The sequence below is a fragment of the Protopterus annectens genome, chromosome 1.part0 (assembly GCF_019279795.1).
Source record: "Protopterus annectens isolate FY-2018-M chromosome 1.part0, PAN1.0, whole genome shotgun sequence".
Taxonomy (NCBI): Eukaryota; Metazoa; Chordata; order Ceratodontiformes; family Protopteridae; genus Protopterus; species Protopterus annectens.
Genome location: NC_056725.1, coordinates 1872198739 through 1872213639, shown reverse-complemented (window position 1 = coordinate 1872213639; position 14901 = coordinate 1872198739). Strand labels below are relative to the sequence as shown.

The following is a 14901-nucleotide window of genomic DNA, read 5'->3' as shown; positions in this document are numbered from 1 at the left end:
CTCAACTTCCACAACAAGTTTTGAATGTGATTTTGGAAGCTAGAAGGCCTAGTACAAGGAAAGTGTGCAGATAAATGGAAGAGATTTTTATTTTGGAGTGCAGCAAAGAATTTGATGTTTCTGAGCCTAATTTGAGTGTGGCTCTTCAATATCTTACTGAGTTACTGGACAAAGGTTTGTCTTTCTCTTCTATTAAGGTTCATGCTGCAGCAATTTCGCTCACTATGATTGTGACCCACCATTGTTTTCTCATCCTTTGTTCAAGCAATTTCTTAGAGGGGCAAAGAATATAAGACCCCCGAAGAGCTCCTACTCCTGCTTGGGATCTCAATTTTGTGTTGGAGAAACTCACTCTACAACCTTTTGAGCCTGCAGCTACTTCTGAGTTGAAATATTTATCATGGAAGACTGCTTTTTTGTTGGCAATTACCTCTGCAAGAAGGGTTTCTGAATTGCAGGCCCTTATGGCGGTTGAGCCTTTCTTAATTTTCCATAAGGATAGGGTATCTTTACGTACTAATCCTTCCTTTATGCCTAAAGTGGTTTCTAGTGTGGCTTTAAACCAAACTATTCATTCGCCTACTTTGAATGCAAATCCCCAAAATAAAGGGGAAAAGATTTTGCACACTTTAGATGTACACAGGCAGTTGCGATATTATTTGGACAGAACTAAAGGGTTCAAGCAGTCTCAGCAGTTATTTGTTTCTTTTGCTTTGAGTTCTCAGGGCAAGCCTGTGTCAAAACAAACTATTTCTAAGTGGATTGGGTTTTGCATTGCTTTCTGTTATTCCCATCATGGCAAGGAGATTCCAGCCGGGATTAGGCCTCATTCCACTAGAGCTACTGCCACTTCGACAGCTTTTTTGAGGGGGGTGGCAACCAAGGATATTTTGGAGGCAGCTACTTGGAGTTCAGTGCATACTTTCTCTAGGCATTATCACCTGCCACTTTACTCTAAATCCAGGGCTGGTTTTGCCACTGCTGTTTTGCAGGGCATTTTGGCAGCTCCTGCTTCCTTATAGTTTGGCCATCCTCCCATACCTCTGCTTTGGGATTCTACCCAAGTGTAAGGACTGCAGCAATGTGAGATGAAGAACATAGTACAGTTTTGTACCTACCATAAATGTAGATGTTCAAGATCCACATTGCTGCAGTCAATTTCCTCCCTCCTTCCCCTCTGTAGTTAGAGGTGGTTGTGTGGGTTGAGTGGTACATATTGTGTATATAGTGTATATTTTGTACATATATTTAGGGCAAGGGTGCTTGGATGTTTGTTTGCTGTCTTTTGGTTTTGACCTTTATTTTTAGGGTCTTCTGACATCTGGGGCAAGAAAAGACTGAGGATATGACGTCGGTCATGCGCATTTGTACCCTGACGTCCTGATGTCAGTCAAATGCGCCTTGACCGACGTCAGCCTTATACTTTGATATTCGGGCCGACCGAGGACAGCGGACTACCCAAGTGTAAGGACTGCAGCAATGTGGATCTTCGAACATCTACATTTATGGTAGGTACAAAACTGTACTTTTTATAAATGGGCTATGGTTGCACAGAAGTCCTCTGTGTTCTTTTTAATGATGGTAAATTGTTCTTTAATCTAACAGTTTGTTTTTCTATTTCATTGCAATTAATTCTCTCTTTGCATATTAGCTGGATATGCAGCGTGGTGTCCATGGACGGCTAATGGATAATTCCACCAGTGTACGGGAAGCAGCAGTGGAGTTACTTGGTCGGTTTGTCCTGTGTCGACCTGAGCTTGCAGAACAGTATTATGAGATGCTGATTGAAAGGATATTGGTGCGTACCTTAATAAAAAAGTAATTGTTTAAAAAAGCAGGTTAGCAGTAAAAAGCTACAACTTGGTGTTGTATTGTAATGGGAATTAACTTACCAACTTTTACTCCTTTTGATTAGTTAGCTGTTATTGATGTTATGGGAAATGTTTAATGTTTAACTTTGAGAAACTACATTTTATGCTTTTTTTCTGTTTCTTTTTAATTTTTCCTGGACACATTTTGAGTTCACATTGCTTGATAACTGTACATCTGAATTTGAAAGTTTTCTGCATTAGATTTTTCTGTTTTGCTATCAAAAGTTTGCAAAAAAATGTATCTTGCCACTAGTGTTTGTTTAGTGAGGGGTCACATATTTCCATTGTATGCTTACTATGAGAGGCTTGAAAGGTGTCTCTGGCAACCCTTTCGGGTGCATTCTAGTGCGTTTTATCCCCTGTAGATGCTCTGTTTGGCTTGTTCCCCTAGAGCAGTTCCTGTAGAGCCAAAGTACTTGCTTTGGCAGCTCTTCTATAGGCCAGTGAGTCTTCTCGCCATCCTTCCCACCATGCCTAGTAGAACTGTCTATTCAGCACTCAAAAGACTCATTTGGATCCTGCGGAGCAGTCCCAGACATTAAGCATTTTGTCTCCTCTTCAGCATTTGGTAGGACTTCTCATTTTGGGAGACCAGCTTTCCTGTGTCACCCTTTTCTGTTCTAGAGCTGCTTTTGGTAATCATGTCACTTGCTTGGATCTGTATTGATGCTACTGGCCTTATTTGCTTCTGCTTGGCATGCCCAGATTTCTAGGAAGAAGCCTTCTTATAGAATAATAAGGACTTCAAGCATTGGACAGTGCGTCCCCTTTAAGCTGTGCCTGCGAACCTAAAGGGAGGGTGATCACACCCTCCCAGATGTCACATTTGTGACTTGTGTAGGAATGTTTGCAGGGTGTTAGCTCTACAAACTTCACTGCAGTTTAGATGGATTATAGGGGGAGATAACGGATTCCAAGATGACATTGTGATAGACTACTACCAAGTTAAGGACCAAGTAATGTCCACATACAGTAGTTCATGGGATAGGTCCAGACTCTACTCAAAAAAGCTGTAGAAGCTTATGTTCCTTTAGAAAAAAAAAACTTAGGGTTCTGTTTCCCTATTCCTGATTTCAGAAGGGGATGGATAACTTCTTATTTTTTTAAACAAGAAACATCTTTAATTATCATGTATGACATAATACAATCTTTTTTGCAAACATTATACATTTCATACCATGCCAACACAACTTTACCTGCAAACATTATACATCACTTAACATATCCATTGTTAGTTAACGATTACATAGCTCATTCATATCCTGCCTTCTTTTAAACCTTGTACCTCCTCTGCGTGTATTGATCCCACAATTCATATTTTTTCCTATGCAATTTGCTCCTACTCTTTCCTAATAATCCCTTTTCTAAAGATCTCAGTTCCAGTTGTTTTATCTCTATTGCCATCTTTGCTACTTCTAGTAAAGTTGGTTTAGACTTTGATTTCCATTTTCTAGTAATTGCTTTTTCAGCAGCCATCATAATTAGAATCAGCAAGGCCTTAACATTTTTAGGCAATTCTGATTCTGTATTGTAGCTCAGAAAAATCAAGTCTGGCATCTCATTACACTGCCCGACAATATGTTCCCACTTACCTCTTTCGTCCCCATCACACCTGCAACATTTGCTGTCGACCTGAGGAAAATTTCTTTGAAGTCTGCTTTGGGTATAAAAATACTGTGTAAACACTTCCAGTCAAAGATACAAAATCTTCTAGATTTTGTTGCATATTTGGGAGACCTACATGTATCCTCCAATTGTTTCTTTGTGAATTGCTTATTTATTCTCTCTTCCAATCCTTTCTAACATTCTCTGATTGATTCTTATAGTATCATGCAATATTTTATATGCTGTACTGATTATTCCTTTTTTAATGGCAGCTTCTGTTCTAGATTCTACTATAAACTCTACCAGTGCTGGTCTTTTGTTTAGGACCCTCTATTTCATTTTCTTTGCCTATATTCTGATATCATTCCTTGATAGGGACGGCAGTGTAACTTGCAGTCCAAGTAAATTCTTGGATCTTCCCATTCTGTCATCTTTTCCTCTATATACAGCGTCTTCTTCCTCATTCAGAGTGCAATCCACTCTGAATCAGAGAAAAACTCTCGCCTTCCATATATTTTCGTATTACTATGACCATGTGGCTGTGCCATTAGGGTGCTTGCCTTGTCCCCCTGCATATATCTGTCCTTTTTCTTCACTCCAGCTAACCGTTAACATCTCCCACCTTTATGTAAACATCTCTGATGTCAGATGCCTTATGTCCTTAGATATGTTAATATTCACCATCAGCTTTCTGTTTTATTAAACTGCCATAAAATAAGACATCGCCTACTTTACTCTCTCCTCCTTTCTTGTCTAGCTGTACTCCCCCTCCCTTCCAAAGTCCTTGTCTATTAATTGAAACCCTTTTTTCCTAGTAATTGCTTCTTCATAATCATTGCTTTCCAATGTTTCCACCATTTTCTTATTTTAATTTTATGGGATTAAGAGTCTGCCTCTTCATCATTTAAATAAAAGCATCCCTGCTTGAAGTCTTAAAAAACATTTTTGTCTGTTAAACTTCTCCCTTTAACTTTTCTCTAACTTTTGCTTTGTTCTTACTCTGTTTAGAATTTACAGCCAGTGGGTGGGACAGCCAACATTCCACCATCTACTTGTCCCTTCTATCCTTGAATTTTCTTGCATGTCATCTCGATCTAGCCCTTATTCCTAAATTGTTTTTTTAACCCATTGCAAGGGAAAAATATGCTGCCACCCTATCTAATGTTACTTAACACCCCCACATTTTCCTACTGGCTGATATCCTCCAGAAAGTAGTTGCCGCGTACATTATACATGCCTGTTTTCATTTAACCCCCCCCCCCCCAAAAAAAAAAATAGTCCCACTCCTCCACGTTTTATTTACCCCATCTAGTTTTCAGACTAATAAGCATGTGTACTCTAACTTAGTAACCTAAAATCTCTTCATTTGGTGTTATTCTACACAAACCTATTACCTGCAAAACCACATATCTCACTCACTGACAAGAAATTCTCCACAGTTCCTGGGGGAGCAAAAACGATAGACCCCCCCCTCCCCTTAACAACTTCAACATGTCATTTCCAATTTCCCCTTCTATTTCCAGTGGCAGTAATCATTCTTCAGTGTCCAAAAAAAAATACCATTCAGCATGCAATAAGAGTAAGTCTACAGTGGAAGCAAGAGTGAGACAGTAGACTTGAATTCTGGTGCGGTGATTATTGGAAATTCTTAGCAGATCTAAAGGTGGATCTCGACAATACACCTCCAGTCACGTGATAGTCTTTTATTTCCCCTTGTCCATTCAGAAATCAGATGCACTTCTCAATGTCTGGTATAAAAAAAAAAAAAAAAAAACTCCCACCTCAAAACAGGATAAGCCCTGCAGCAAGTCTTCCAACCAAGACCCCCCCCCCCACACCAATTCCTGCTTGACACCAGCCACTTCATTACTAGCATCTCAAGCAGGAAGTCTTAACGTTTAACAAATTAGTATACATTAACACCAAAAAAGAAAGAGATGAGTCCATCTTCAGATGCTGTTAATTTTCTCTATGGTTGTTAATAACAAGTAGTTTAAACCTCTTTAATCATTTCTCATAAACTAAAAGAAAGTCTGAAAAGAAAAAGAGGCTTAATTTAAATGTATCTATTACCAGCACAACAGACATGTACTGTTTTGTCCCTTTAGAAAGCATGCTTCTTTGAGAGAGAAACTGCAGTAATTCATCAAGCAATCTGTGGTGTAGTTTAGTTTCCTTGTATGTCACTGTCCCACCATTTTCTGATCCTTTTCAGAGCCCACTGCACCGTCTTGCTGACGAGTACTGTCCATGTCACGTCTTCAATTCACTGGCTTCACAAGCCAGTTTAAGGCCTCTTCCACATTACTAAAAGATTTTGACCTTGCAGATGCACTTCTCAGTGTCTGTTATAAAAATTCCTTACATTGCCAGATCACTGGATTAAAGGCACTTCTCTTCCTTCTCTTTCCGTTGAAGGTGTGATCCAAGAAGACTTGCGTCAACCCCACCAGCAGCTTTTTTTCTTGACACCCGTAAGCAAGAGAGAATCTATTGCTTCATATGGTATGCGGGAAATCGAGCAGTTGTTGGTCTTTGTGGCTGTGCGTTGTCTCTCTGGGGTGGGGGTCTCATTACTGTCTGATGTATCTATTCAGTCTGAATCTGTGCTGAATCCATTTCTAAATGCTATGCTAATAATTTCTTTACCAATGGTTTAAAGTTCTCCTCTTCATACTTTTCAGGAATTCCTTTTAATTTTATATTTTTTTGCCTTGCTGTATCTTCTGTGTTAACAGTCTTATATTCCAGGCAATCTAGTCTCACTTCCACTGCTCAAGAGTACTTTTAACCCTGTATTTTTCACAGTTACGCCCTGAATGACGTCTTAGGGGTCGTCGTTAAGTATTTGCTGCATATCAGCTAACCTGTTTTCCTGCTGCAGTAAGTTTTCTTGCAGCGTGAGTTTAAATTCAGATTTGATATCAATCTTCATGTATTTTTGACTGGTGGGTTACAGTTCTGATCTACGGAACTGATCTGGCAGTTGTATAGCTTGAGCCAGTAGTCTTACCCATAAAGCCCCTCTCTACATTACCTCAGATCTCGTTTGCTGCTCTTACAGAAAGATGCGTCAGCCAACTCTCTTGCAGCTAAGTACATTTTGAAATTATGTAATATTTCTTTCCAACCTTCTCTCTTTTTTAAGTAGTATTTCTATACCCTTGTCTATTCTTTTCTTTCCATGCGAGTGTTTACCTTATCTTATACCAGTTGGTAATGCTTGTAGTCCCCCCCCCCTCTCTTTTTTACTGTTTGGTAATCTCTCCTACCATCATTGGTAGAATTCTTTCTCTCTGTGTTTGTGTTGGGTTTTTCAATTTTCTATCTTTAATCTTCTCCCTTTTCTTTCTTAAAATGGTGGATAGATCAAAATCCACTACTGGATTAACAGTGCCAAGAGTGCAGTAGGAAAATGCCGAACTCTGTTGGGCACGATAAATGTGTATATTGTTTGGGTGCTCCTCATTTAGATAGAGTTCTCTATTTGCCAGGGCTTCAGTTCTAGAGCCCTGGTAGAATATAGAAGTAAGGTAATACTAAAAGGGCTTCTTATGGCCTCTTTTGAGGAAACTTTTCCAAGGCTGAGCAATCTCCCAAGGCCTCTGGCTGAAAAGCTAGTCGTTCAGTGCTGACGTCCCCATCGGCACTGACATCTAAAAAAACATAAATACCCTTTGGCTGGTTCCTCTTCGGAACCGAAATCAAAGGTTCCAATAATTTCAGAATGGACTGAGTCTTTGGCACCAACCTTTACCTTTGTGCCATTGACACTTACCATGACACTGGCACCGATAATGACTCCAGTGTTAGCTCCGGCGTCTTTAGTTACTGCATCAGTACCGACATTTCATGCAGCTCCACAGCTCCTACCTTCTGCCCCGGTGCCAAAGACAGAGACTTTCTATGCACCTAGGATGAGATATTCTTCATCCATCAACCCCTTTCTGGGTCAGCTCCTTAGCCATCTCATAGAGAGACCTGAATCTCCCTCTGGATCTGTTCACTCCAACAGGAGTCTTTCCGAAGGTGACATAGTGACATTAGTGTATCAGCTTTTGACAGCTAGGAGTCTTCCTTCATCTTCTCTGCCTCAGATCCCACATGGAGCAGGGGATTCTGGAATCCCCCCCCCCCCAATACCCCTACATATATTCCTTCTCTGATCTCTTTGCAGGCTTTAGAGCTGTCGACTCCAACCACACAGATTCCATTGACCTCAGTGCTGACAACATCCTTGTCTTTGGTTCTGGGCATGGCCCTGAGACTCTCTCTACCATCGAAACCAACAGGTCCCCAGGATCTAAACTCCACAGTCTGGTCTGGAGGGTTTGAGTCGACTCCTGTTTTTTTATTCAGAGCTAACTTTACCGCTTCAGGCTGCGCCGGCTGGGGGCTTTTCCTTGGTTCCAGCTTTGGAGGTGGGTCTCTCGGGACAGGATACTACACCGGTTCTGAGTTTGTCTTTCTCTGTTCCGGGCTCCCATCCCTCCTCAGGGGGGCCTGCCTTTCAAGCTGTGGAGAGGGCTTTGACCATCACTACTTCCCAGGTGACCCCTATGTTACCAGTGTCTCACCCTTTGACACCTACTTACCCGGAGCTTACAACAACCACCATACCCAGACAGCAATACTGACCAAGGATCACCCCTCTTCTGAGTCCTCTTCAGATATTTCCAGTGAAAATCTGATTCCACAGAGAACAGATAAGATGCTTTCTGCTCCCGAGGGTTATAAGTACTGGACAAAAGGATTAGCAGAAGATGCCATGGTGGTCATGGAGGCCACTAAAAAGGAACTGGCTGAGGAAAGTTCCACTGTTCATCACCCTAACTAGAACTCAAGGGCGATGGACAGATTTGGGAAGTGGGTTTGCGCATCATTGACCTTTACCATTAGGTCCTTGAACTTTATGGCACATTTCACTAGGCTCCAGTAGGAGCTGGTCAAGATGTCAAGGAGCTGTCGGATACCCTAGCAGGATCTGAAGGGGTCCAAGAAAAAGTGGCCTCCCAGTTAGCTACCCTGGAGTCTATCTCTAATTCGTCCGTGTGGCCTGCAGAACCAGGGATACAAGGAGTCTTTCTCTTGTCAACCCTATCAGCGCTCCTGAAAGGAGGCCCAATTGCTTACCTCTGGAGACAGTCAGGAGAAGATTTTCTTTGCACCCAACAGCCTGGCAACAAATAACCACAGATGTTCCGGCATGCTAAGAATTATTTCCAGAGGTTACCTTATCCCTTTCACTCTTTATCCAAGAACTTGGACAAAACCCATGATGTTCCACCCAGTCAGAGGGACCAAACAGCCTTGGAAGTATAGAAACTGCTAGAAAAAGGTCATCCAAGAAGTCCCACCAGACCAGATAGGATCTGGATTTTACTCAAATTTCTTTTTAGTGCCAAAACAGACAGGGGACTGGAGACCGATTCTGGGTCTCAGCATTCTAAACAAATTTGTTCAGTCCAAATTCCGGAGTCACAGTTCAGTCAGTACTTTCCTTTCTAGAAGAAAATGATTGGATGTGCTCTATAGACCTTCAAGATGCATATTGTCACATAAAAATGGAAAATGCTTAAGGTTTCTCCACTGCTAGCTAGGAGCCAGTCACTATCAGTTCAGGGTGCTGCCCTCGGTCTCACCACAGCCCCCAGGGTGTTCACCAAATGTATGGCAGCAGTAACAGCTCACTTGAGACTGCACGGATTGTGGGTGTTTCCATATCTAGACGACAGGGTCATCACTGCTTCCACCAGACATCTACTGCTACAGGTGACAGAATTCATCCTGCAATTGTTCCTGCCCATCTAAGCCTCACTGTCAACCTTAAAGTTTCATCTGACTTCCTCTCAGGATATGGAATTTATCAGAGCTCATCTCAACACTCTCTTTTGTGGCATCCTTACCTGCCCACAGATTACAGTAAATTAAATCTCAAGTTCATTCTCTCCTGTGCTCAAAGTACCAGCCCTACTAGTGCTTCAGACATTAGGGTCCATGGCACTTGCGATCACTCTGGTCCCACTAGCAAGATTTCACATGGGATTACTGCAGTGGCTTATTGTGAATCCATGATCTAGTCTAACCCACTTGATGGAACCACCCCATACATATCAGCAGTCGCTGCAAAAAGGACCTATCCTGGTGGATGGAATCCGAACAGATTTTCTTAGGCCGCTCCTTTGTCCCTCCTCAACCCAAAGCCGTACTGACCATAGATGCCTCCCAGATGGGGTGAGGGGGCATTATCTGGGAAAGACCCCCCAAGGCACTTGGTCCCCGATAGAGGCCAATCTGCATATCAGCGTTCTGGAGCTGAGGGCAGTGCTACTAGCGTTGCAAGCATTTCGCTGTGCCCTACACAAGGAACAATTGCAATTCAATCAGACAACATGTCCGTAGTATATTACATCAACAAGCAGGGGAAACCAAATCCCTTGTGTTGAGAAGCCCTCCAAGAGTGGCAGTGGGCCATTGCCTCCAACCACTCACTGATAGCAATGCACATTCCGGGGAGTTCAAACCTGATGGCGAACAAACTAAGCAGATGCATTCTGGTGCCTCACAAGTGGTCTGTCAGTCCTAAGGTAGTGAAGATCATCTTTCATCTCTGGGGCCAGCCTTGCCGTGACCTTTTTGCTTCACCCCTAAACAACAAGTGCAGAAGCTACTTTGCCCTAATCCCCGCTCAGGGGGAGTCCCCCTAGAGATGCTCTTCTCTTCGATTGGCTCCCGGGTTTCCTGTATACCTTTCCCTCTGATCCCTCTTTTCCTCAAGAAAGCAGCCAGGTTGAGAAGCAAAGTAATTCTCATTGCACCCCTCTGGACTCGCCAAATTTGGTTTCCCTTGCTATGGCCTCATCTAGTTCACTGTCCATGGATTCTGGACCCAACTCCAGACCTTCTGTCTCACCCTGAGGGACTGGGCTGTTGTACCCCAATCTTAAAATTCTCAAGCTAGCTGCTTGGTTCATCCAGTTCCGTTAACTCATCAGGCATAATGATATTCCATCCCTAGTATAAAAAATTTTGCTGGTATCCCATAAAATGTCCACCAGAAATCTCTACCTCAGTAAATGGAACAGATTTTCTGTTTGGGCTTGTGATGATGGCCTCGACCCCTTTTCAGTCCCAGTGGAAAAATCCTAGAATTTTTGGCCATTCTTTTTGGTAGGGGAGCTTCCTCTTTTACTGTTAAGGTCATTCTCACTGCCATTTCTAATTTTCATAATGGTTTTGGAGAGCTACCATTAATTTCACACAGAATTTGTAAGGTCTTCCTCAAGTGAACTGTCTGTTTAAAGCCTCCATTTAAAGATCCTCTACCACCATGGGACCTGACTATTGTCTCGCAGTCATTGGTTCTTTCCCCCTTTGAACCAGCAGCTACTTGTGAATTAAAGTTCCTCTCTTGGAAAACGCTTCTGCAAGATGAATTTCTGAATTACAAGCCTTGTGATGTCCTTCTATTCCCATGTTGAAGTATTCTTACTGTAGGATTCTCCACTTATGGCGACCCAAACGTTGGCTCTTATAGAAAAGCTTAAGCCTGGTTACTGTTGGTGCGTGGGATGTCAGATGCAGACCCATAAACCAGGTGCCTTAAATGTGGCATCTGCATGTCTGCCACAGTTGAACGTCAGACTGATCGCATCACTTCTTAAGTTTATTACTGCTCGAGCTTGGTTTGCTTGTTGTTCTTAGCCGATGTCTGCTGAGAAGGGTAAATGCCGACGTGGACGTCAAATTCCACATAAGACACCCATGACCGTTGCATTTCTGTTTAGTCTGGGAACACGACCATACATCCTGTACCATTTGCAAAATCCTTTGTCCCTAAAACACTTAGAAAGCTGTCTGTCCACCCTTAATCTATACTTGAAAAATAAGAGGCTTAAAAAAGTAGTGCTTAGGATGGAACCCGAATCGGCCATCCAGGTAGAACCACCACATAAAAAGGCCAAAGTTTCTCGGCCTACTACCTCTGCCCCTCTATCATCGGACGCCCCGCTAACTGCCAATTTAGGAGTTGAGGGATGCGCTTGAGCCATCTACTTCGTCGACCTCCCTTGAGGAAGCTGCTTCTGAAGGTACCGGCCAGCACGTCCACAGGGGTTGCTCAGACGTCTGTTTCTGCTGAAGTAGAGGGGGAACCAGGCTCCACTGGATGCCTGTCTGGAATCCAAGAATCTGAATCCTCTCCTTTAGGTCAGGTCCCTGAAACTAGGCCTTCTCCATCTCCCAAAGCTACCTCTTTGAAAAGAAAGCAAAAAACCAAACATCTTTCTTCCTCTTCAGAAAGACTACCTGACTGGCAGTTCTTTACACAGTCTTTGATGCAGGTCTTCATGACACTTAGGTCCTCACCCTCCTCAGCTTCCACTATCCCAGTGTTTAGCCCAAGGCCAGCCTCTGCTACTTCTATACTCCCTCCCACTCATCAGGAATAAGTTTTTTTCATCTTTAGATGAGTCTATTTCTTGCTCATCTCAAATAGCCTCTCCTCTAGAATACTGTTCCTCAGATGAGAAATCCATAGACGGGGACTCTCCTCCAGAAGATACCAGTTTTGGAGAGACCATCACTAAAATGAAAGAATATTTCAAATGGGATACTTCCCAAATGACTGAAACTCAGAAAAGATATTTTGAGCTGCTGCAAGTTGAATCGACTTCACCTTCGGCCATCCCCTTCGTTATCCCTGCATGCTTGGATGCATTTGCTTCAGCATCAGAAAATCCAGACTCTCAATCGCCTGCTCCAAAAAGACCTGATCATTTCCATAAGGTGCCTGATGACCAAAAATTTCTTGTGAAACCCCCTTTGGTGGACCCTGCAGTGATAGCTGTGGCCCCTGACAAGCTGTCAAGACTGATTCCATCGTCATCTCTTCTGCCTACTAACAAGGACAGTAAGAACATGGATAGGCTGGGCAAAGAAGGTTTATACCTCATCTACCCTATCCTTCAGAGCCATTAATTATCAAACACATATGATTAAATATGCCTTAGACTTGGTATCCCAAGCATCTACTTTTATCATCCCTGCCTGAGTGTCTCAACAAGACAGAAGTAGCTTCTAAACTGACCCTGGCATCCCAAGTAGCCAGACACTCCATTAGATGCAGTTATGATGCAGCAGAGGCTCTGCTAGATCTGCTGCATCTGCATTGGTGCTTCGCAGATATTCATGGCTCCGGCTACTGCCTGAAGACTTCAAGTCTAAAATTCTAGATGCGCCACTAGATCACAACTTCCTGTTAGACAAACAGCAGAACTATTTAAGAACCTTCAGGAGAAGAGTAAGGAGCTACAAGACATTAAGCACCTTCTGGTATCTCCTATGCCAAAGTACTACAGAAACTATCCAGCTAAGACTTCCTATGTCAGAAGAACCCCCTCTTTTGCTCCCCCTTCTTCTTCCAGGCATAGGAAAGGTAACATGAGGCAAGCCTCTTCCAGGCCTGTGCCTTCTCAGTCCACCCACAGACAGCCCTTTCAGGACAGAAATAGTACAAACAATGTGTGACTACCTTGCCCATCTCCCCTTGTCAGCCTGCCTTCCCCTCTGGAGAACTATCACCTCAGACCACTGGGTTCTGGCAGTAGTAGAAGAGGGATAGTTTCTGTCTTGGAAAGAAAAGCCCACACCACGCGGGGCATTCCATTCCTCCCAAAAACCCAGCTACACCATATCCCTCATATTCAGGATCTTCTGGTCCATGGAACAATAGAACCTCTTCCCGCATGGCAAGAAGGAAAAAGTTTCTACTCAAGGCTGTTCTTGGTACCTAAAAAGGATGAACCATGGAAGCTAATCCTCGATTTGTCCTTTCTAAACCTCTTGCTAAAAGTCCCATCCTTCAGAATGCTGTCTCTTCAGACCCTCCTTCTACTGCCACCCCAAGCATTCATGGCTACTCTAAACCGGAAGATGCCTGCCTCCATATCCCTATGCAGCCTACCCACAGAAAGTACTTGCATTTTGCTGAGCCCTGTTCTCACTTTCAGTTTTCTGCCTTGCCCTTTGGATTATCCACTGTACCCAGGGTCTTCACCAAATGCCTAGCTCCTGCCGTAGCACACTGCAGGACCAAGGGCATTCATATCTATCCTTACCTAGACATGCTCATTGTTGCATAGAAATAAAGCATTCTAAAAAAACATCTGCAGTTTACCATGTCTACTACAAGGGTTGGGATTCACCCTCAATCTCCCCAAATCATCCATTGCACCAGAGCAAGACCAAATCTTCCTGGGATGCAGGATCCGAACAGACCTGATGAAGGTATTCTTCCCTCCAGACAAGGTGCTTTCTCTAACAGACCACTTCCAAGATCTTATCCAGACCAACCAGCTGTCAGCAAGACAATTCATGCGACTTCTGGCAGTCACCATTCCCATGCTTCCACTACCAGGTTGCACATGAGGAAGCTACAGTGGTATCTAAAGAATGATGGTCCCAACACAGCCACTCTCTAGAGTTCCACATCCCCTTTCTACCCTGTCTCAAGTCAGAACTACAGTGGTGGATTCAACAAATTCAGATGAACCCAGGTCTTCCCCTATTGCCATTGACACCAGTTCAGCATATGCACACAGATGCATTAGACCTGGGCTAGAGAGCTACCATGAAGGACCTCACGGTGCAAGAACGCTGGCAGGCACCCCTCCTGAAAAAAACACATCAACATAAAGGAAATGACTGGAGTTTATTTAGCCCTAAAAGCCTTTCTGCCCCTTCTACAACCAGACCCCTTCAAATCTTCGCAGGCAATACCACGGTTATGTGGTACATCAACAAACGGGGGGGGGTGACCAAGTCCTACCTCCTCTGCAGGCTGGCAATGCAGATTTGGGACCTAGCCTCACAAAACAACTTATCCCTGCAGGCAGTCCACATCCCATCTCAGGACGACCACCAAGTGGATGTACTCAACAGATCATTCTCTGTATCACGAGTGGATGTTGCACAGAGTTGTTTTTCTAGACATTGTCCACCAGTGGGGCACACCTCAAATAGACTTAGTTGCCTCCCCACAGAACAGACAACTGAGAAAATTCCGTACGAAGGACCACTCCCTTCCAGCCTGGAGAGTGGTTGCCTTCACCATCTCATGGAAGGGACGATTTCTGTATGCCTTTCCTCTCATTCAAAAAGTTCTCCTGAAAATCAAGAAGGGCAGTCCAAAAAATCTTGCTGGTGACTCCCTGTTGCCCAAGGCAGCATCGGTTCCCCCTTCTACTATCCTTAGCCAGGGAAAATAACCACAAGTTACCCCACAAGGTGGACCTACTCACACAACCGAAGGGAACACTCATTCACCCTCATCTGGAGATACTGTCTCTAACTCTCTGGGTGATAAACTTTTAACACCCTTCAGACACCACTACTCTGAGGACATGCTTTCTGTCCTTGGGGAGGC

The 14901-nt window shown here is 43.5% G+C and overlaps 2 protein-coding genes across 3 annotated transcripts in view; one reads left to right on the top strand and one right to left on the bottom strand.

Moving 5' to 3' along the window:
* Window positions 1-14901, top strand: part of NIPBL (NIPBL cohesin loading factor) — a 4951262-nt gene that overhangs the window by 3445970 nt on the left and 1490391 nt on the right. Inside the window, exon 28 of the mRNA XM_044076429.1 lies at window positions 1652-1798. Within this exon, the coding sequence (XP_043932364.1) occupies window positions 1652-1798 (147 nt within the window). The remainder of the gene's footprint in view (window positions 1-1651; window positions 1799-14901) is intronic.
* Window positions 1-14901, bottom strand: part of IST1 (IST1 factor associated with ESCRT-III) — a 1439276-nt gene that overhangs the window by 615473 nt on the left and 808902 nt on the right. The gene's annotated exons all lie outside the window — the stretch shown is intronic.